The 24,539-nt window shown below is 45.4% G+C and overlaps 1 protein-coding gene and 1 long non-coding RNA gene across 2 annotated transcripts in view; one reads left to right on the top strand and one right to left on the bottom strand.

The window, feature by feature from the left end:
* Window positions 1-21,975, bottom strand: part of nr5a2 (nuclear receptor subfamily 5, group A, member 2) — a 48,734-nt gene extending 26,759 nt beyond the window's left edge. Inside the window, exons 1-4 of the mRNA XM_057039327.1 lie at window positions 21,384-21,975; window positions 18,716-18,834; window positions 16,097-16,238; window positions 9,702-10,426 (exon numbers count right to left, since the gene is read on the bottom strand). Of these exons, the coding sequence (XP_056895307.1) occupies window positions 9,702-10,426; window positions 16,097-16,238; window positions 18,716-18,834; window positions 21,384-21,465 (1,068 nt within the window). The 5' untranslated portion in view covers window positions 21,466-21,975. The remainder of the gene's footprint in view (window positions 1-9,701; window positions 10,427-16,096; window positions 16,239-18,715; window positions 18,835-21,383) is intronic.
* Window positions 21,726-22,553, top strand: LOC130529286 (uncharacterized). Its single transcript, XR_008951536.1, has 2 exons — window positions 21,726-21,865; window positions 21,943-22,553. It is a non-coding gene; the product is annotated as an uncharacterized LOC130529286 (long non-coding RNA).
* Window positions 22,554-24,539: the final 1,986 nt, after the last annotated feature.

Genomic DNA, 24,539 nt, shown 5'->3' with positions numbered 1-24,539 from the left:
CGTGGGGGTAGGAAGGTAGAGGTCATGCAATATTAAAAAAAAGTGAGGAAACGAGTGTGTGCAGTGGAGTGCATGCAGATATGGATGTGAATGGGGGCAGAGTCGACAACGGTGCTTTACATTCACTTATACAATCATGATTACACTGGCATGATTTACACACACTTCTGTGCAAGTGTGTTTTTTCCATTGCGTGTGTGTGTGCGTGTGTGGGTGTGTGTGTGTGTATGCAAGGCTCATTGACAGAGTGGGAACTGACCCCGTCGTTGTCTGGCTGTCTCCGCATTAAGAGGAAGAGCAGACTGGCTAAAGTCTTCCCCCTTTCTATTATTTAGAATGTAGACCCCCCCACAAACACACACTTAGAGTGACGCACACAGACCGTATAGACAGTGTATTGTAAAGCTGCTGAAGATGACCAGAGTTGTTTTAAAATGCAGAGACGGATGCAGCGATGCTCTGTCTGAGAGCAGATTCCCATTAGTGTTTAACATGCTGGGGGTTTGAGTGCACAGCTGTGAGTCCACAGCTCCACATGGCGCGGCTCCAGAGATCACAGGGGCCGCAGTCATTGAGGCGCAAATTAAATATCTGAATCGACTAATCGAGCGTCGGCGTCGATCTTGTGATGTGCGGAACAGTCGGAGGAGGAGGAGAAAGACGCGTCCAGATCGTAACGCCACGGAACAGATGGAGCCGAGAGTCTCCCCGAAGTGCATCTCCAGGCCTCGTCTGTGTGAAAGTGCCCCGAACGCACCGGGAGCTCCGCTGCAGCTGGATGAGGCCCGCCGATGCCGATGCTGATGGGAAACGCAGTTTCAACATGTGGCCGTTAAAAGAATTGGCCCGGGGGAAGGCGAGACCGCAACTTGCCACCTGACAAACGCTATATTTCACTGGATATTTTTTACTTCTGTGTTCCTGGATCATTTCGGAAAGCTTTGCGTGCTGTCAACACCCGCTCCTTTATGAATCGGGCATTAGTTCGGTCATTGTTTCAGCCTTTTTTATTCCACCACGCGAGCGCACAATCCTATAAGCACGCAGCGTTTAATGGCTAATATTGGGCTAATGCAGCTGTTTTGCACGTGTGGAATCATTTATAGGTGGCTCGTGCCAGGTTTGCAGTCATGGTGAACTGGGCAATATTGACAGGCTGAGGTGAGGAAGGCGGGAATGATGTGAGAGTCATAAAAGAAATGGAGGGAGCTGTAGCGAAATTAATACCAGCAGCGAAAGAACGGTAACAGGTGCCTCCGTGGCCTGTTTTCCTGGGCTGGAGGTGCTGTCGCTGCCCTATTGAAGCCTCCCTGTCACAACAAGACCGCGGCGTCTAATGTTACCAGTGCCAGCAGATTCACTCTGCTCCACGTTGCATATAAATACCTTTCCCCCCTCTGACTGTAAAACTAGCTGTTAACTCTGCTCCCTACTGTCTTATCTATTGTCTACCCCCCAACGCTACCCCCATTCGCTGTCCAGAATAGAGAAGCCGTAAATAAGCATCAGAAATAGATGTTAGGGGACAACTGTTGACAGCACAGTTGATGAAAGCAGACACAGCCAGAACCTCTTGGCAGCCAGGATTACACGCAGATAATTGAGGCCACGCAACACTGGAACATAAGAAGCCTTTTTTTTTTTTTACTCTACTTCAGCTAAAGGCTAATATATTTGGCTAATAATAACTTCCAAGTTCCTACAATCTTCTGATTGTCCGTCTACCCTTCGAGCGACACAGTGTCTTAAATTTGGTCTGCCCTCTTTTGTCGTCTGCCTGCCCATTTGGCAGCGAAGGATCCTTTTCTGAAGACGACACGCAACCATTCGAGGCAGAAGATAGATTAGCTGACAGGTTTGCATTCTTTTGTGTGGTGAGTTTAGTTTGGAGGTTGTGGGTTGGAATAAGGCTGCAGCCGTCACACCGCATCCCCTTTGACCTCCAGGAAACCTTAGTCGGGAGCTATTTAGAGGCAAAATGTCTGTAGATTTAAGCTCTGCCAACGGCACTGAGACACAATTCGCAGCCACAGATAATTTCTATGAGGACGCAATAAGGCTTGTAAAGTTTTACTTCAGAGTTCTTTTTTTAACTGCAGATTTAACATGGCTCGTAAGAGCGACAGAGAGGATCCGGGTGGGAGAAAGTTGTTTGGTACTCTGGCGGAGTGTGTAAAGTGTTTCCACACAGTGGAGTTAAATTGTTAGCAGCCTGGCTAACTAAATCAAGCCCCATATCCACTTTGTTTTCTTTATTTTTATTTGTCTCTTATTTTCTGCCTCCTCACCACCTTTTCCCGCTGATTTGACTGCCTGCTGCCAACTTGTGAAAGAACTGAGGCTAACAGCACAGACTAGTCGCTTGCATCGGCGTCTTAACAAGTGGCATGACCTGCCAATAAAAAAGGCTTTTACCTTGATCGTGCTCAAACAAGACTTAAACGCGACCTGCTCCGTCTCCCGCCGATGCCCAAAGTGCTCACAAATGTGAATCAGGCATTATTAAGTTGCTTGAAATATCTAAAAAAAAAATACAGAGGAGGTGGAAGCAATTTTTGTTATCCTTTGCTTTTTATCAACAATGTTTGGTAAAGGAAGGATGTGAGTTGAAAACAGGGTTCACTGCAGACATTTGATCCTTGCAACAAAGTCTTTTCTTGTAATATATTGAAGAGGAACTTCGAGTAAGTTTTAAACAAGGAAACAAAAACAAAGTGTCCTTTAAAAAAAATGCAAGGAAGAGGACATTTTTGTCGGGGACAGTCCATCAAAACTCCGTAAAAAGCTCTGTAAACTTCACGACAGGCTTTCATCCCCCATCAAAGCAACAAGTAGATGAACAGATTCTTCACATGCTACCGTCTCCCAGCCCCCGTCATCTTCTTACGGCTGCCGTTCCTGTGGGATACGCAACCTTAAATCATCTCTTTTAACAAGTTTCCTGTGCTTCCTTCCGCCCTCCCGGGATCCCCCAGGAGGGACCCTTTGGGACCGTTTCAGCATTGGGAAAGGCTGCACTTTAAAGCTGTCAGAGGAGGATAAAGAGGACGGCGTGAATATAGATTTTTTTTGTTGGATTAATGTATACTTGGAGGAAATCAGGCCGCGTGGCTCTAGAAGAGGTAGCTTACAAGCCGACAGAATCACCGACAGACCTCAATAATGTCAGAGTAAAAACCAGTAATGCTCAGATGTTCAGAGGAAAAACACTGATTTAATTATGAGGAAAACGGCAGCAGCGAAATATATTCTTAAATTGACTCTTTTTTATCCTCGTGTATTTTACTGAATGATTTGTATCACTTTAATTTTATTCAAACTATATGCAAAGTAGAGGATTTTTAACCCGACATCGATTATTCACCTGTATTTTACTGCCTTGCTAAACTACATTGCCAGGGAAGAACGTACCTATGACCTCTACAGTTATACAAAATGTATTAAAAAGAAAACGACCTGTGTCTTCATTGATGGCCAATCATTTATGAATGAAAAAAGGGCTCCTCAAGCCCCCTTCCCCTCTTTCCACTGCACCCCCCCTCCAAAAAATCCTCCTGCTACCAAATGCTACTGATCAAACGGATATTGTTACCACTAAAATAGCTTCGAAAAACACGCAGACCCTGACATCACCGACGAAAGAAAGAAAGAAAGAAAGAAAGAAAGAAAGAAAGAAAGAAGAAAGAAAGAAAGAAAGAAAGAAAAAAGAAAGAAAGAAGAAAGAATGAATGAATTTGGTTTGCACATTTGTATTTGTGCATGTATATGTTGAGAGGGGGGTCTCATCTATCACTGGACAAATGCTGGTCTGTGGGGGGTTGTTGGGTGGAAGTGAGGGTGAGTGTGGTGCAGGGGGGAGGTGGTGGTGGTGGTGGCGGGGGGGGGGGGGGGGGGGGGGGGGGGGGGGGGGGGGGGGGGGTCCAGAATGGTGCTGTTCCTCAAATGAAATAATATATCTTTGAAAGTCTACGCCCTGCGCCAGACCCCAGGCCCATATATCAAGCCCAAGAGCGTCTGGTGGATCCGCTCCAGGCCCATTAACCTTCCACCTGTTCCCCCTTACAGCCCACCCCAACACCTCACCCCAACCCGACAACCCCTTCCACTGTTGTCCTTCACCCCCCCCCAACCACCACCACACACACACACACACACACACACACACACTCCTCCTTCTACTGCCCTTGGTCATTGCCTTGCATAGCCTCTTGTTCATTTTGCCATTTAACGCGCCCGCGCGCGCACGCACACACACGCCCACCCACACACACACACACACACACACACACACACACACACACACACACCCCTTTACCTCTTTCTCTCCATCTCTTCTCTCACTCTTTTGTCTCTCATGGTCAGCTCTTTATTTTCTCACTGTGATATCTATGTGCATGTGTCAGGTGTATGTGTGTGTGTCAGGTGTATGTGTGTGTGTCAGGTGTGTGTGTGTGTGTGTGTGTGTGTGTGTGTGTGTGTGTGTCGGTCTGCCCCTCAACTCCTTGAATGCTCACTTTTTGACTGCAAATCTCTCACTCTGCCCCTCACTTCCCCAAAAGGCTCCCCAACACTTCTTCTGTAACTCATTTTAACTTCTCACCGCCACCATTCTCTTTCTTTCTCTTTAACACCCTGGTCTCTGAGGTCAAGAGCGTTATGGGATACATGTGTGTATGTGTGTGTGTGTGCGTGTGTGTTGAGCTGTGCAGCAGAATAATTCAAATGCAATAGACCAGGGACAGGGTTACAAATCTCTGCCAACATGCACGCAGCCGCCAACCCCATCATGCCTGCAGTTTGTCAGGATCGCTGGGTGTTGGGACAGGGACATTGTGTTGGGGGGTGGGGTGGCAGGACTGTTGACCTCTATGACAAGACAGACATCACAGCCCCAGGCACTGAATCTCCGATGGCCGTATGTGTGGGTCTGTGTGTGTGTGTGTGTGTGTGTGACTGTGTGTGTTTGTGTGTGTGTGTAAGGTGGAATAGGTACTCCCAGGGTTCACAGATCACACCTACACCAGCTTATTAATTTCTACTAATTTATAGGGTGTGTGTGTGGGGGGGAAAGGGGGGGGGGGGGTTAGACGCAAAGGTGCAATCAGTGGCCCCCACCTCGCTGCCCCGACACACACGTAGCACCTTAAAAAGAAATGCCTCCTGGATCGGTCAGGAGAGGTATGGTGTGTGTGCACGTGTGTGTGTGTGTGTGTTTGTGAGTGTGTGTGTGTGTGTGGACCCTCCAGTCTGAGGTGGTTGACCTGGTGGTGTAAGTGTAATTTGACCAAAGTAAATTCATATAATATTTATGGATGTGGATGGAGGGGGAGGGTATGGGGGGGGGGGGGGGATTATGCAGCGGGGCAGAGTGGGAGCTTACATTATTCACTCAGGTAAATCTATAAATGGAGAATATTCAGGTGTGATGTGTGAACATCAGGGATCTGTCATCGTGTCTGTTTGACTGACGTGCTGCAGCACTCGGGGGGGGGGGGGGTCAGACGGACCATCGCAGCGGAGTCAGCATTTTAAATTGAATACCTGAATTGATAGCTTATTTCTACATCTATATAAAACATTTATCACCATTTTATCTCTCCTCTCCTCTCCTCTCCTCCTCTCCTCTCCTCTCCTCTCCTCTCCTCTCCTCTCCTCTCCTCTCCTCTCCTCTCCTCTCCTCTCCTCTCCTCTCCTCTCCTCGCCTTTCCTGTCCTCTCCCCAGCCATCTGTTTATCCAATATGGCTGTCCCATCTCAGCTGGGAGCTTTCCCAAGGAATGGGACTTCTAATACAGTTCCTCCTCAACTTAATGGCTCTCGGCTCTGCTTTTGCCATTGCTGCTGCACACGGGGAGACAAAGCAGGAGGGGGGGGGGGCAATGAAAACCCATCTTGAAGACTGAGTTAACAGAGGAGCCATGGTTCTATTAAAATGTGGCAATTTGACGATTGCGTGGTCAGAGTTGCATGTATCGGATTTATTTTGATTAAAGATTCTAAAATTATTTTTCTCATTTTGTTATCAAATCAAGCACCACCCATTCAGCACGCTAAGTTTTGTAAATCAAACACACCCCGGGTTATGTGAAAGATTGCTTTGACAATAGCTAAACCTCTCTCTACTTGCATACTGTAAAATCAGGGTAAATAAACAGTATTTCAGCACTCTTACTTCAGAACCGCACTGGGCTGTCCCATTCTGGATTAATTTCCTTATGTTATCATCTCCCTGACTTCCTCAACCTCCCCTCACATCCTTTTTATTAAAGGGAGCAGAGAGGAAGGAGCTGGAGAGAGTGTGGGGGAAAGGGAGTATAGAGGTAGGAAGGTAAGATATAAACATATGAATCATCAATATTCCCGATTGCCCTGCTAAATCCTCCCTCTCATTGTGTTTATGGTGGGAGCCAGGCCAGCCATCCCGATGCTGGAACAATGGAGGAGGGGAGTTCTGGAGCGGCTCCAGCATGAGTCACACTCATAAACATGTTTGAGCATTCAGACGCTCATATTAAACACAAAGAGGAGCTCGGTTTTCAAGAGGCGTGTGCACATCTCTGTGAAGAAGCTTGACATTTAATTCTGAACTTTTTAGAGAAAGCATCCTTTTGGAGGAATCAAGATCACGGACACGATTTCCAGTCAACGTGCCTTTGACTGCTGGAGTTGTCGCTGGACGGTTGGTACGGGGGTGGCGGGCGGTTCAGAGCAGGACAGGGTAGTGATGAAGGGAGGGGGATTACAGAACGCTGGCAATTGTCACTGAGAAACACATGTGTTCCCCCCCTCACTCCCCCAAGAACTCACTTAAACGCTGCCAAACACCCAAAAGTTGGCAGGAAAAACTGTGAAGCTCACTCAGTGTACGACATATTTCTGACCGCAACCACGTTTTCATCATACACAAAATAATAAAAGGGAGCTTTATCTGATAGCCACATGAATGCGCAGCAGTCTAGAGAATACACAATAGTCAAATAGCTTCACCACACACACACACACACACACACACACACACACACACACACGCACACACCTGTCTTCAGCTGGCTATAGAATAACCACAAGTGTTCGAAGCCAGTGCACCAGAGCTGACACAAATTTCGATGTGTTAAACTAATCAAAACTCTGGGTGTGTGCTCCAACCAACCTTTTTGGATCTAATGTGTTAAGAATAACAGGCCCTCGCGTCATGTCTCATTCCCCAGAAAGAGGTGAAGCAAAATTGTGGCAGTATGCCACGCTGGAAAAGAATCGGAGAACTCTTTAGAAGGTAGTCGGCTAAATATTAATGAGTCCCATGACCGAGGCCAACTTATGCAGACTAAACCTTTAAACGCTTTTTTTGGCAGCTGCCTTGGACACACACTCCCAGCTTGGCTCTATTACCAGAGAGATTCTTTTGTTCTTATGGAGCTAATAATAGTGAGGGGCTTGTGTTGTGTGCGAGCAGTGTCTGTCTTTTCACGCGTGTGCGTGTGTTTGAAATGAATGCGTATTTATAGCTAGCTACAGAAGCAAACTGCTCCTGTGACAAACGCCTAATGCTGCTCGGCTTCCTGGCTTTCTGCTGCGGAGGCGCGACCTTCCATCAGCAGTGAGGTCTGTATTAACAGATGCCACAGGTCAGGTGGACTCAAAAATATCTTCAGTTACGCGAGTGTTGCTTTGATTCAGGAAGACAAATGACTTAGCACAAGAGTGAGGGGGAAAAAAGGATGTTTGCAGAGGGTTCAAAGGTCATGGATGGTGTTTTTACGCAGTAATTAATGCTGACTCTCACACACTCTATGATGAGCCTAAGCTGGAAATGCCGCCTAACCCAACAATTGAACAGCCTATGGCATTATGATCACATTGATAAGATTATTCATTCCACTCAAAAACATCTTCCTGACTCTCAGATCCTCTCAATGAAGAACAGCCCAGAATGTGAGGATTGTTTCAAAACCCTCACTGCAGTAATGAACTTATTATTTCACACTCCTTCATGGGTTTTAGATTTCTGATGGAGTTGGAAAGTTGTAAAAAAAAATAAAAACCCAACAACCAAGCGCTCTACTTATCATTTTAAGTTGTTTTTTTAATTGATTGTTGTCAATAGAAATATAATACACTATTAGAAAAAGTGCTTTTTATCACGCATATTTACATTAGTGTGTGAAGCACTGTGTTTCTGTTCACTTAACACAAAGATATTTATATATGTTTTAGCTAATATTCAATTCTTTTTGTAACGTCCCTGCTGGATGCTAGAAAACGTGCCTAATATTTATTTACACTTACATTTAATTGAAAACAAATGTGGATATGCAACAGGAATATATATCAATCATAATTATCATCATTATAAAAGAAATAGCAGATCACTCATTCAATTATCTTAGAAAATCTAAATAAGCCCATCCTCCCTTTCACTGCTGTGCAGCAGGAGCGAAAGAGGCTTTTGGGAGAAGTGTGTGGGTGTTCCTCTGTAATCACAGGTCATTTTCTACCTTTGTAACAACCCCACAGCTCATTTCCCATTAAACTCTGGTAATACGAGTAGCCATCGCTCTAAACAGAATGACACTTTATTCAGCAGCGAATGATGGACACAAGTGGGTGAGATAATTAAATTTGGATGGAAGTGTGAGAAATAGAGCAAAAAAAAAAAACCATTATTGAAAGCTAAACCACATACAATTATGAGCTGAAGCCCCACCCTTAGGACGAGCTTTATGTGTGTGTTTTCATGAGTGCGTGTGTATTTTAGGAATTACACCCTGGATTTAAATATAAATACAAACCTGAAAAATGTCAATAGTGGTGGTACAATATGTTGTAAATGTCAACATGCGCTTTTCAAGGACTCTTGTCTGGTTTGTAATTGGCTCTGTTTTTTTAAAATATTGGATTTTTTCCCTTTGAAAACAAAATGAATCTTTATTTGGAGGGAATTTTGGGCCCGGGAAAAAGAATATGCACCTGAGCCAATGGCGAGGCGATGTGAAATGAACAAAGGAAAGAACAGCCAAAGCGGAGACTAATCAAATGCCTTTCATGTCGCTCCTAACGTTAACCTTCATTCAGAGGAAATAAAGCTGCGAGCGCACCAGAAACTCGCCTTCAGTCTGTTTGATAAATAAGTGAGAGCTATAGTGATTTTACTGTGAGGTGCAAGGTTACTGTTTGCCAGTGGAGATGGACTGTGGTGCAAACATCACATCTCCTGTAAGTTCGAATGCACTTGGAATCGTATAGATGCAGCTCTAGATTCTAATGAAGTATCTTTCAATTCAAATGAATTGCACATCTTCTTCCATGAAGCGGATTTAAATCGCCATCGACCCGAAGAATTAGTAGAGGAGAGATCGCTCTATCGTGAGAGTCTCAAAAGTCAAAAGTTTGACATGTCCCTCACGTAAGTAAAGTAAATATGAATGAATTTTGATCAGGCACTAGAACAGACAGCAAGTGCCCCAAGTTTGCATTAATGTTGAGGCATAAAAACGAAGATTAAAAGCCTGTGGAAGATAAAGTAGTGCGCAGCTGATATCCAGGACCCGCATGAAGCTCTGACAAAATAGGTGACAGGATGCTGAAAGCGGATGAAGTAACGGCAAAAACAATCACAACAAAAGCAGTGGCGATGCTGCCTAAATCAGCAGAATACGATATGAAACATGAAGCACGGAGTGTGTGCACGTCACGCTAACTTACCTTTAGCTCGCGGAAAAAGATGCTGCTGCGCGCCCACTCCACGATGGAGAAGAGCGTCTGGTCTGCCATCTTGCACATGAGGCCGAAGGTGTTGAGCTTCTCGTGTTTGCCTCGGCTGGCCTGCTCCTGCTGCAGGTAGGCCAGGATCTTGGCCTGGACCTGCGGCTCGTCTGGCTCGCACTTGAGCAGCTCTACAATCAAGTGAGGGAAGCTGGGCGGCGACCCCGTCTGGTAGGCATCAACGTACGCGTAGCCCATGATGGACTCGGGCGAGCTGGTGTATGGGTCGGGGTACTCGGACTTGATGGTGCGTGTACCCTGGAAGTGTCCGTAGGCTGTCTGGTAGCCCTGAAGGCTCCCGGCGTGTGGCGGCATTGCCATGCTGACCGGCGAAGTGACAAACGGGCTGCGGTCATAGTCTGTGGGGGGCAGGGCGGTTGCGTGATGATGATGATGGTGGTGGTGGTGGTGGTGGTGGTGGTGGCCGCCGTGGTGGCCGCCGTGGTGGCTCAGGGGGAGACCCTTGGACGCGGCCGAGTGGATGTTCTGGATGGCTGAGGAGATGGTGAGGTCTGTGGGCACGGCCTGCATCACCTGGGTCATGGCCTCGATCTTCAGGCCGTTGGCTCGGATCAGCGCCTTCTTCTGCTGCTTGAGGGCACGGTCGCGTTTGTACATCGGGCCGAATTTGTTGCGACCACCACGCATGCGGTCGGCCCGGACAGCTGACGGACAAAGAGGAGAAAGGATCGTGGAAAGAGAGAAGAGATTATGTTAACTCTTTTCTGTTACAGACATTATTAACAGTAAAATACAGTGTTTTATGTCCAAGGTGGGACAAATCAAACCAAACAACAGCTTTTTATAGACTTGCAGTCTAGTTTTCATTGTTATCCTGGCAAATTAGCCTTTGTTTCCTCTTTTAATTAAAACAGGTCTTTATCTCAGTCACCTGACCTAAATCCTCATCAGCATCTGCACATTGCGAAGGTCTGAGCTGCATGTTTTAGTGTTTTACAGACAATAATTTAGCTGAAGATTAACCAGCTTTGGACTAGTTGAAGTTATATCATTCATGGATCTCAGCGAGTTCCAGCACTTTTATTTTGGTCTAATTTAAATGGGACAAAGGTTTTCCTGTGCTGATATCACTCCACATGTGTCTGTTGGCTCCCGGGGCCCACTGCTCTACCAGATAGTGCTGTTACTCATTCACCACAGAAACAAACTTGTGTGAACCCCTCCGCTCCTCGTACAGCTGTGTGTACAACCCTGTCCAGCTCCCAGGAGATACACCCCCCAAATGAGCTCCGTGATGGTATCACTCCCCCAGATCTGCTTTTTAAAACTCCAATATTCAGAAGACATGCTTTCTTGAAAACAATGGACTGAGAAAGGTTGGACAATAACAACCGCGATGGACCAAATGCGTGTCCACGATGCCCCCTGCCCCCCCACCCCACCCCCCTCCCCTGCAGTGAGGATCACAACTGATCTGCCTCAGTTAGTTCTAATGAATGAGGGAGACGCTGAGCGGACGCCACAGCAACCATGTGTGATCTGCGGACTGCTGCCATGGGGAAGCCGCTCCGCCGTCTCCCAGCCAGAGTCTGCTGGTGTTAATTATTCATATTTAATTATCTCTTACCCTGACCAGACTCACAGAGCCAGGCCAGCGTCTGAGACAAAACCGCTCGCCGATCTTGAAAGTGTGGACGTGGAGCCAGCGTTCGGGCTGCTTTAAGCCAAACGTGCAACTATGTGAATAAATGAATAAACACGATGGTCCTGTTGATGTGCTGTAAATGGACCGTTGATGCGATGAGTGGGGGGGAGCTGGCTGGAGCTGGAGGGTGACACACACACACACAACACACACACACACACACACACACACACACACATAGATGCACAAGTGTTCCGTGCTGCCTTGGGAGTGATTTTAATGACCTCCATCACAAAATGTCTGTCACTGATCTGAGCGAGGGGAAAAGGGGAGAATCAAGCATGCATGCACACACACACACATACATGCGCGTGCACACACATGACTGCTGGCGAACATGGTAAGCATCATCATATAACTCCAGATCACAGAGCAAAGTGGCAGCAGGCCAGACGCTCTGCCACCCTGGAGTTCCAGTGTCTACTTAACAGTAATTTACACACACACCCACACCCACACCCACACACACACACCCACACACACACAGACATCCCACCATATGCACGTATTACACCCATATACATGCGCAACCATGCTCAAGATGGATTCTAGTGCCCACCTTATGCAGACTCATCGAGGTTATCATAGAAAATAAAAAATAAATCATTTGACATCACTTGGATCCATTATACATTATCGTCAGGCCACTTTAACTATTAATGATTCTTCCACAACAGTATAATTAATGAGCTGAGAAGCTAATAGTTGGCCCTGCTGGGAAAACAAAATTAGTCTCGCCTGCCTCAGACCTGGACCCGGATAACAACATGAATACTGGGATCAGGGGAGGATTTGCATGCATGTAAGGCAGATTAATATGGGCTCAGTTTGTGCACGTGTGAGTGTGGAAAACAAATGTGTGTTTGTGAGATGTCAGCGACAGCTAGGATGCTGCAATGGGCCACATAAGGGTACAGTTACCGTACATTAGGGCAACTGTGGGCGGATAAATAAAGCAGCAGTCTCAAAAAGGCCGGCAGAACAAAAACAGCAGATGTAAAAGAGCTTGTCTGAGGCGATATTCCGGGTGTGCTCGGAAGCTTTGGCACTAAAACCCCACCTGGCCAATACGCTGCTGCTGCCGTCATCCACACTAAACTCCCTTATGTATCTAAGTCCGTTCAGAGACACCACACACACCCATAAATTCACAAAGTGACCCAGTGAGACCCACACTCCTGATGAGCACACTCCAACATATCACACACGCCTCTCACAGCTTATATCCTCTGATTTATGGTTGTTTAATATACAGGAATATTAAGCGCGCGTAGGTGAACATCCCTGTCGGCCAGCAGCATATTAATGGGCCCCGCGGAGCATTGCTGACACCCAGTTTTTCATGTCGGGGGCCCGGCCTGTGCTCCAGATGCACCCCATCCTATGCACACACATGAATACCTATGATACCTATGCATAAGTAATGGGACAGCTCCCTGGCTTCACCGTGGGTCCAGGAAGGCTGACGGAAGACAGATCAGAGCAGAAAAAGATGAAGACAGGGTGGAAATAAAAAAGTCCAGGAGAGGATATGGATACGGATATATAACCCCCCCCCCCCTTCAATGATGTCCATAATCTGTGCTCAATGACAAGTAGGATCATGTACACTGATTAAATACAGTTGATTGCTAGAAAGCTGATGGAAATAATTATCCCCACTAATGTTGACAGAACAGCATTAAATGGGAAGCCAAAGTTTTATTTTATTTACCGGTATTTTTTTGCCATCAAAGGCTGCTTATGACTCAGTCATGCAGTCGGGGTACTGAATACCCAGAACAAAAGTCAAGAAATTATTATTTTGTACAGATTTCTGGCAATAAATAATTGATAATCGGGAACAAATATTCTCCTTTCCTCACATTCACTGTCACAGTCTGTTTAAAAGGGCTTCGTTTATCGGCGTGCGCGGTGTGTGAATTACACCCTGGGCCTCACAAACACCGCCGTTACGCTATCTACTTAAGATGATACATAAATGAAGTAGATATTAAGCCGCTCAGTGAAGCATATGATGCAAGGCAACTTCCAGCGAGCATAAAAAAAGAAAAAATCATGCCGGTGGGAGCTGTTCAGACACGGCACGCCTCATCAGCTCTGCTGAATGACATGCTAATGGCTCAAACCTTAGTGGGACGCTACAGCGCATGCCAAGGAGATTGTTACACAGTGGCAGCAATGTAGCTGCCATCTTTATGTGTGCACGTGGTGTGTGTGTATGTGTGTTTCCAGACCTGACCTGACAAATGAGCAGATTAAACATACCTGTACTTGGATCATATATATATACTGACTGACACTCGGCAGCTGGTCCTTTTTCCTGTTTTTATTGTCGGCCGTAATTGGAAAATATGATTTGTTACACGGTCTGAAAAGTTTGCGAACCCCCAGGTTAAATGAAACACATCTTTAACGCTGAAACCAAGGTTGGAGCACACGAGGTGGAACTAGATACGTTTGAGGAGCCCGATTTTCCATGCAAACGCTGCGTAACCGGCAATTAGGTGTGGAGAAACGGGGCTAATTTTGTTGGCAATTGCCAGGGAAAAAATAGGCTGCGATCAAAAATGCAAACTGGAAATGAAACGGGCCAGTTTGACCTGTTATGTCTGAGACCACAGTGAAAGAGATTTGGTCCACTCTAAGTGCCTATTAGCCTGATCGTGCACGTGGAAATCTGAACATCCAAGAGACGTGCGTTTCTGGAATATCTACCGATTTACCCCCCCCCCCACGATCAATCTCCAGGGCACATGGACTGTGCCACTGGCCGGAAGCCTTCTCCAACAAACAGGAAGGCCAAAGTAAACAGAAATAAATGGCAGAAAGAGCACAGTGTGATGAAACTTTTGAGCTTTCCCAACATTTCTTTGGTCCAGGTTGGGCCTGAGCCCCACGTGCTGCTGTGGTCTGCAGACTAACGCAACAACAGAACGCGTGACCCTAAACCTCCTTTCCTCTTTCGTGGCTTTTGTGCCCACTTTTCTTTTTTTTCTTTCCCCCCAGATCACATGACAGCTTCCCCCTTTTGCCCGTGGCCTTCTGAACACCTTTTCAGTCTTTTCATGAATATATTTATGTGTTTGCCGGAGAGGAGCACGTCTGCTGCGAGGGGCGTCGGGCTCTTTGCGCGGGACGTCTTTACTGGTTGTGGCAAGAGTCGCCTCCAGCCCCTGGCAGAGTGCTGCAGGGCCAGTCTTGCCCCCAAGCCCAAAGCAACCAGCGGCAAAGCAAATCAGACACCCCCCCTCGCGTCGGCTGGAAAATGACAGGCCAGGACATTGTGCCCGGCGGCCATTTACAATTAACGGCAATTAATGACACCACACATGGCGGGTGAGGAGGGAAAGATTTGATCCTGTCTTTTCTCTGCTTTCACTCTCTAAGGGTCTTATTTCTCAAACTGTTTGCTTTGTATGTGGCCGTTTTGAGGACCAAAGGGAGGATTTTAAAAGAAAATTCAGTTTAAATTAAATATGAGGTTTGTCTCAAAATTAAGCAGAAACTGCATTGTGTATTCTTAATGAAAGGCTGCTGGTGGAATTCTTTTTAAACCGTCTCAAAACTGCAATGCTGAGAAAACTTTTGGATTTTTACTTTTAAGCAACTGCTGAATGTTTTATTCTGGCTGTTCTGCCGTTTCTGCTTTGCAACCAGCTGACGAGCCACATTCAGATTAACCAAAGCAGCCTGGAAACGGCCGGCCAAACGTATCACCATTACCTGTTTCACCCAGCCGCCAAGTCTAATATTTTATCCGTTACTCCATCTGGCAGATTCAAGCGCAGAGAAGCTACCAGATGCCTCCAAAAACCCCAGCAACCCAGTCATATTGTGAGAAAATGGATCAGACTGAGATCTTAACTGTAACATGTTTAAGAAAATCTAATATTTTCCTTTCATACTGGCAATTATCATGTCAGAGTAGGAGTTGACCTCTCTGGTAGACGTCTTGGTTTCGGAAGGCAACCATTCACATGCGCCGTCAATTGTGAATCCATGGAAAAAAAGACTTGTCGTGTCATTTTCTTCCCTTAAACATTAACTGTAAAACCTCCGACTAGTTTAAAACCAGTGATCCTCCTATGAAACATGTTACAAAAACAGTATTCACATAAGCTATAAAAAATATCCAGGTTAGCTTATGATGCTAACAAATTTTTAAGTGAAAAGCTGTTGTTTTAATGATAATTCAAGCCGTTTATTTTTAAAATAAATGGCAGGATGTATTGATGATCTACATTCGAAGAGCCTGTAAAACACAACCTGCACCATTAATCTTTATATCAAGCACTATTTTTGTATATAAAATTTCCAACATTTGCTCCACTGAGGCTCATTCGATAACACATTACTGGCAATTTACTGTATTTATAAAAAGAAAGCACATTTACACTCTAATGATTTATCATCCCTTGAGGCATCAAGAATAAAAAATATTCTATATCAAAAAGCCCTTAAGTCTCTTTACTGCAACTGGGCTACTTTTAAAGAAAGCTATACACCCACACACAATCTCGTCAGGCACTTTGAAAGACTTTTCCCTCCGCCTGAGTTTTGATTTCATGTTTAAGAGCCCACCGATGACACGAAACCAGCAGAGAAACATGTTCAATAGGTCAAGCTGGATGATGAAAAGGTTTTTTTAAAGGCTGCTGTACAATACCTTCTAGCTTCATGCCAACGGTGAGGCACTTCTGGAAGCGGCAGTAGGGGCAGCGCTTCCTCTGGGTCTTGTCAATCTGGCAGCTCTGGTTCTCTATGCATGTGTAGCGCTTGTTGTTCTGGACGGTGCGCTTGAAGAAGCCCTACAGAGAGAACCAATTAAGACGTCAACCCGACTGACCCTTGCAGTGAGATGGTAATTGGCCCATTCACACTCATAGACAGATTGAGAGGGACAAGCTCTCTCTCTCTCTCTCTCTCTCTCACACACACACACACACACACACACAAAAGTTTTAAAATATTTCAAAAGCTCTACTCAGTTGCAATTGCACAGGGCATGAATACACACTTTTTACACCCTTTCTTGTCTCACATTTTATCCACAACACAAGCAAAATTTTAAATAAAATCCTACATGCTGACATTATTTTATGCTTTAAGTTTGGGATTTTATGCTTGTCAAGCACTGGGTAGCCACTCTAGATATTCTCTGTTTATGTTACGGCTCAGACATTTACAAGGGAAAACATCGCTTTGGTTTTCCACTGATATTTATTTTATTTTATTTTTTTATGAAGAATTTGAGCGCAGAAACCCAAAAGAGCCAATAAAATATGTCCATAAATCAAAGTTTCAGGATTACAGAGAGAGATTCATACCTGAAATATGGAATTAATTAGAAGCACCAGCAGCATAAACTAAATGAGAGGAAGACAGTATTGACACATTCCACATCTATAACCTTGGAGGAGAATCTTTAAAAGTGCACTTTTGTGTTTAAATAAATGAAGGTATAGAATATTTTGATCCACATACGCTCTGATTTAAAAAAAACATTGAGTTACTCGACACTTCTTCACAGAGAACTTCCTTTGCTCCAGTTTTCCACTGACTGCGCGGCGCGTGCTATAAATATTTGAACCAAACCGGATCCTAGCATACTTTCAAAACCAAACATAATCCCGACTGGAGATTACGGACGATGTTTCACTGGAAAGCCCTAATTTGAAGGGCAGTGTTTGACCAGCAGTAACAACTTTAATGCCTGGGTTAGTTAGCGTGAACAAATGGCTACTTTACCTTTCAAAGACACAAAGTCATATGCAGATATGAATTTGTTGCTATTGCATGTTTGATCCGTCCCATAAAGAGGAAAGTAAAAATCCTAGTTTATCTTAAAAAGGCCCAGCTTTTTTTAAAAAATTATTACCTTATTGTCATTACTGCTGGGTTGTTATTACAGCAGATGGGGAACCAAGTTCACTTTATGCTGTGTAAATATGAATAAACTGGCATTTGTGCTCTCCAGGAGGAGGACACAATCTTTACCTTTCTTCTCTCTAGAGGGAACATTAAGAAACCTCAGTAAATTTGATGTTGCACTTTGATACCCAGCGGGGAAAAAATCCGATTACTGTGCTGCCATAAACTGACAGATATGCATTTCCATGCTCGCCGAATAAATACAACAGCTTCTTTTTGACTGGGCATCGCATATTTTTCTCCTCCCCACCCACCCTGGCACGAGAGGCATCACCATAACTCCGCGCGGAGATATTTAATGCCAATATAAGCTTGTAACATGTCAACAGAGTGATCTATCAGTGTGGCCCTGGCAAAAGTACTTTTACTGAAGGGACCAATCAATGACAAGCTTCGAGTAATTATCAATATCATTCACGTTCTGACAAGGATAAGCAGCACTCTGTTAAATTGCCTCTTCATCTGCATCTGCACGCATCCCAGAGTGTTTCTGAACGGTGGGGGGGGGGGGGGGGGGGGTAAAAAACCTGTGCTGAGGTTGAAAAACAGCCGTGAAGCCACCGACATATCCCTTCAAGCAAGTGCTGCATCTCAAGGTCAATTATAGGGGATGAAATCTATAACATCTGCTTTGAATAATGACCACATAGGCAAGAAATGCAGCATCAATACTGCGAGCTGCAGCTTTGCGCTGAACGGTGTTAACACAAAGGCGTTTGTCTTGTAGCTTAATTTTGTGCTGACAGCTTTACTGAACTCACTAGAAACCCGGCCGGTGCCTCAGAGCTGAGCGTCGAGGAGACGTGTGGACGGGGGGGAAAGCGAGGGGGACAAACAGGTTGTTGACTGAGCTCAAACAGCAGCACCGTTTCCCCCTTTGTGAACCTTCTGCAGACAAAGCTGCTGCCGGCTTAATGAACCCGCGCTGAGAGTTTCAGAGAATCTGCACGTTTGTTCAGAGCGTCCGAATTATTGCTCGTGCTGAAACCTCCCGCTTGCTTGTGCTCTGCCCGAAAATGACCAAGATGAAATTTAAGCTCCATTTTGATTCCCAAACAATTGCAATACTCACTCGCTTTGCCAGTATTTGACCTCTGACCCCTGTCCTTTTGATTACCAATTTTCACATTTTCACAGATGACCTGAGGCGGGTCAGTGCGCTGAAAGTAGCCCCACTGCTGTGTCCCTGAAATTTACTTTTCAAAATGTCAAAGTTCAAGACTGACTTTTTAAGATGCTCTGAAGCAATTCTGGCAGTAAATTCAGTAATCACAGCGAGGATGATATTATACTAATGTAATAACAGGGTAGCATCACATAATTGGTGCCTGGGGACGGTGAGGGGTCCACTAACCTTGCAGCTTTCACAGGTCAGAAGCCCGTAGTGATATCCTGAAACCTTGTCTCCACACACTGGACACATCTCGTCCAAGTCTTCGTCATATGAGTAGTCCATCATTTTTAACTGGTGTGCTGCAGATGAGGAGAGAGAGACAGAGAGGGGGGGAGGTTTGTGTCAGTGCTGAGCAAGCTCCTTTCCAAAAGAACACTTTCATCCATCAATATGAGCCACTGGAACAAAATGAATTTGATTTTTTTTTTTAAAGTTCTGTCGGACTCCGGGGAGGGATGGACGATAGAGAGGAGAAAAGTTGAGAGGAGGCAACCATTTATTGCTCCTTGTCGCCGTTTGTCTTTGGTTCGTTGCAGCCGAAGAGAGGAAAAAAGGACCAAAAAGGGCGCATTAAAGTGAACCTTATAAATATGCATGCGTGTAAGTCGTGAAATCGCTGGGGGGAAATGGAGAGATATTAGAGGTGAGGAAAAAAATGTTTCCGCCCACAGACAAATGAAGACACGAAGGAAAGCCCTTATCTGCAGGCGCGGAGGAATAAAACAAACGCGCGCGCGCACACACACACACACACACACACACACACACACACACACACACACACACACACACACACATCCTAAACCAACACCAAAGAACTTTTCCCCCTCTTCTTCCAAACAGTGCGTGCGCTTTCGGTTGTGTCCGTCTGCGCAATTGTTTCTTTTAATTTAAATCCGTTGCGTATCTCATCCCAATCGGCACATTCCCCTCTTTCCCGGCCCTGCTGCTGCGTTGTTTGAGTAATCTGGATTTGTTGCACCCTCCGTGCGTCTCAGAAACACTTGCACTGATAAGTTTGTATGACAGCGCTGAGCAAACAGGCAAGAGGACGTTTACAACACTTACAAAGCCTTTATGGCTGAAATCATAAAACGCTGCCGCGATCAAATAGGAAAAGCAGGGAGGACGCGGCTGTAAAAGTGGAAATATTTTTTGTCAACCGGAGGCGTTCAAAGGCCTTGGCACAAATTAGGGGTTTGATTCCAGATCCATTCGTCTGCCCGGTCGAACCGTTTAATTAGGCGTGATTCCTGGTTTGTTAACGCGCCGCCCTGCTCACATCTGCACTGCATATTCAGCTGAAGCAACAAGTTTCACCATTTCCCCTGAAGAAGCTCTGCGCAGCCCCTCAGCCCATTTCCAAAATGCAAATAAAAATGGTTTGGAAGGCCTGTTCTGAATACGCGGCGCGGCAGCGGATTTTTACGCGTTCACTAAAGGAAATATAAATGTGCGCGGCGACTAAGTGCGCGTAAATCAGTGATAAAGCCGAGCTGAACGTCCCTTTCATGGTGCAACCTTTCACGGCCCGTGTGCGGCTCCCTTCTTGAAGCGCGGGGCCGAGCGGCATAATAAGGCGGATTATGTCAGGATCGCGAAAGATAATAAACAGGTTTTTGGTCAGTAGATTGCGTCTGGATCGCGCACAGGCGGAGGTTTGTGCCAAAAGGCCGTGCGCACGTTAAATGTCATTACCAGTCTGCGCACTCTCACCTGCTGGCTCTCACGCACAGCTCCACAGCTCATGCTGAGAGCTTGCTACCTGAAATTGTTGGACGTTTTTGGCGAAAGATGAACGAGGGTTCCAAACTTTCAAGCCACAGCTGCCCTTCTTTTAGCCCCGCATAAATACAGATAAGCCACTCCCTACCTGGTCAGTGTGTTATCAGCGTCTCATAAAACTGCATCGATCTGATTGATTGAAGTGATTGCTGCTTACAATAACTGTGAAATGACACGAAGTGAGCATTATTACGACTTTAGTGTTTGCGCAGTCAAGTTATTTCTTTTTGAAAGGAAAAATCTTAAAATTACAAATTTGTGGTAAGGAAAAAAATATATTCTAACAACATTTTATAAGTTACAGGACGTGAGGGCTATTATTACAGCTGCAGAATTTTAAAAACACTATATTTAATTGTTCAATAAACAATTTACGTCTGAAGTAAGAGGGGATATTTCCTAAAACACTGAGAATCGACAAATGTTCAATCTTTCATTTAGGCCCGTTTGAACTCTTAAATGCAATTTCCTCTTAGGCCACATTTTTAAAGGCAAAAAACATGCATTCACAACAAACCAAATTAACGTATTTGCAACTAAACTAAATTGAGTTTTTTGTCTTTTCCCCCCTTTCATTTATTTTTTAGTGTTTTCCAAAATGTTAATAAATTAGAAAATCGATCGTTTAATTGGCCCCGGGATGAATATAACAGTGGCTTCTTTTCTCCCAGAGGAGATAAGCACTAAATATTATTAGATTTCGGCATTTTGGTTGATTTGCTCTTTTCGATCCTGCCTTTTTTTGCTTATGTATTTTCAAATTCATAAATGACAGCTGTATATTATAATTTCTTAAAGAAGCGCTGATTTTTCGGTTTGGACTCCCAATAAAATACTGAATATAGCAATACAAGTGTGTAACCAACTAACGCGCAACTCATTTAAGCCACACACCGGAAATTAGTCTATTTTATCTGCCAAAGTGTTGATATCAGCGTGTTCAAAAGTTTTGGTTGGTGGCACTGCGGTGCGCACCGTGGACTTCGGTCCTTCGGCGTCGAAGCCCTGGCAGCCTGCGTCGTGATGTTGCGCCATAAAATTAAAAGATTGTGACAGTTCTTACCTTGCATGTTCCTGGGCATAAGCCCTTGTTCTCCATACGACCGAGAGAGACCCAGGGATTCAGTCTCGACTTTAGGCAGCATGTCAGCGCTGCCGGCCTGAGCTGGAGACTCCGCAGCGCTCGGCGGGACACCTGGACCCGAGCGGCGGGCTGTTCCCCCTCAACACGCCGCAAAGTGTCCCGTCTGTTTCACCTCTCAATATCTCTCTTACAGTGTCTCTTCAATCCCCACCATGCTCTGAAAAAAGCAAACTGGGTGCCTCCATGCGGCGTGACCCGAGCCGGTGCGCGTCTGCTGCTAGTTAACTTATTTGACTCAATAATAATAATTACAAAAAAGAAGACCAGAATTACGTTTGTCGTGACGCGGGACAAGAACACAGCCCCGCGTTACTTTTTGGACAGTTGCGCGCTGAATTAAGGGATCTGTCTTTTCAGCCAGAGGAGATTAAACTGCGCCGCGTCCGGATATGAAGACGGTGGTAAGTTTCCCCTTTGCTCTTCCAGAATTCACCAATTAAAATGGGGCTGTCAGGATTTCGCTCTCTGTCTGTGGCAGGCGAGTACGCACGGACGGGGCCGCCCTCTCCTGCGCGTAAAGTCGAATTTGGTGTGTCGGACTGTCTGGAGATGTGGAGACCTCTCCTCCCCCTCCTCCTCATCGCGCCTTTGTTTACTCTGCCCTCTCCAATCCGGAGCTCATGCGGCCGTCTGACATCACCCCTCCCTGGGCCAATCAGACGGGGAGACGGGTAGAGCGTCGCCTCAAACCCTCCGGTTCCTTCTCTCCAAAATCTCAGCTGTATAATCTCGTTAATGATGGACTTTAAAAGCGACGGGAGAACGAGAAATCCAGGCGAGCTGATGCAAACGCCAGTGAGGGCACACGCACGAACGCGTGGAGGCTAAGGCAAGCGCGTAAGGTATGTCGCTGGTGCGTGGCACCGCTGGTGCGTCCCGCAGCCTCGTAGAACTTACAGACGAGTGTGGAAAGAGTCCTTCACAACTTTTCGCCTAAGAGAACTGCCGTAAATACTTTATTACAATAAATATAAAATATATTTAAATATTATTGTAACCTGTCGGAAGACCTGGGTCATTAAAATCAAAAGATATAAATATACTCCATAGCGGCTTCTGCTTAGTATGAATAATAAAAGATAATAACCACTGGTGGTATTGGTTACTTTTGTATCGTAAAGATGAGCAACTCGGCCTGCGGCTCAAAACGGCCTCTATGTTCGGCTCAGATCAAACCCCTTACGCAATAAATTATACCCGCGCTTCTGAATTATTATCAGTAATTGGCTGAGCAGGGATCAATTAGTGATGTGACGTCAAGCTATGGATGTTTGGCCCAATCCGCAAGAAAAGCGCACGCACACACACACACACACACGCATACGCCAAAAATGTGCGCCTTTTCACATAAAGCTTTGGACACACACACACACACACACACGCACGCACACACACACACACACACACACACACACAAGCTTACACGCGCACATTTACTCAAGTTTTAATTGGGCCACCGTATAAAATACTTCGTGGTTACGATCAAATGGAAAGAAAGGGTTTCAGTCCGAGGTGAGAGGCGGGAGACGGCCAGACGCACCTGAAGGGTGGCAGATGGTGAGCCACACGCAGGCATGCATGCACACACGTCCCGGCCAGTACCAATTTAAAACTACCACGGATAATTACACATTTCCAACATGTAATGTCCACTTCTGCAGCCTATAGACTGAATAAACAGTATAATATGACATAGGATTAAAACATACCTCCAGGCTCAGTGGGAGCATAAACCTACACACCCACACTTTCCATCAGTCTTTGCCCTTAACTTTTAATAAAGTCCTTATAGCGCATTTTATTTATTTAATTTTAGTATAGTTTCCAGAATCCACATTTGCAAAACAAATCAAGAGTGAATTATGAATTCACTTTATTTTACTTTTTGAAAAATATCCTTGTTTCTGCTACCCTGACTGATGACGTATTTAATTACGTATTAAATTAGAATCTGTTTTGTTGCGGGTTTTTGACGGTGGATTCTCTTTTTCGTTGACAATATCTGAACTGTAGTAAATCCCTGTTGTGAGCAGTATTGTGGTCTAACAGCACAGCTGTCATTCAGAAACTGAAATAAAATGGGCTTCCCGTACTGTTGTAAAAGATGTGTCAGGATCACACACACACACACACACACACACACACACACACGCACACACACACACACAGTGCCAGCACATAGAGATAAACCACTTCATCAAATAAAAGAGTGGCAGCGTATTAATAATCCAGTAAACCCAGATTTTACAGTAAATGAAGTCATCCTTTAATTGCACATATGGACGCGCGATAAAACAATAAAATCAAAACTAACTAACCTCAAACGTGACAGGAGCGAGGGGTGGTGCGCGCGCCGATCGGTATTGTCATCCTATTGGTTGAAATGAGGGACCTAAATGACAAAGGGCGGAGCCAAAGACATGACAGCGCATGGGCAAGAGATGGGGGGGGGGGCAGGTTAAGTTATAAAATGACACAGACTGATAAGGTTTAGGCAAGATAGTACTGCTGCAATGATTAACTTGGGGGGGGGGGGGGGGGGGGGGGTTACTGAAAGACAGGTCAGTAGGTTTGAACATAAGACAGAGATGAACAGGCAGGACAGTTTGTTTGGACACAATAAAATAATTGAAACTGAAGTGTGTGCCTATGTGTGGGTGTGTGTGTGGGGGGGTATCATTTATTTATGTCAAGAGAGTGTAAGGCTATAAAAGACACAACAAATTAGGGTCATACACATGTAATGACACAAACTTTGGACTAATCCTTGACAACACACACACACACACACACACAGACACACACACACACACACACACACACACACACACACACACACACACACACACACACACACACACACACACACAACTAACAACTAACTTTACTTCCAATGAAATGTTGCCTGGTTTCTGAATGTTCCCTGCCTGCTCCTCCATACCCTTTTGACTTTCTATCGTGCTCCAGGTCAGCTGCCCTCACCTGTTAGTTTACAGGTCTTAGGATGTGGATGGTCATTGGATTATTGGAGGAAACAGAGTATGTCAACAGCCAGTGTTGACATTTGGACTTAGG

This window comes from Takifugu flavidus, chromosome 7 (assembly GCF_003711565.1).
Source record: "Takifugu flavidus isolate HTHZ2018 chromosome 7, ASM371156v2, whole genome shotgun sequence".
NCBI classification, from domain to species: domain Eukaryota; kingdom Metazoa; phylum Chordata; class Actinopteri; order Tetraodontiformes; family Tetraodontidae; genus Takifugu; species Takifugu flavidus.
The sequence above is the reverse complement of the archived record's forward strand: the minus strand, read 5'-3'. Positions and strand labels throughout refer to the sequence as shown.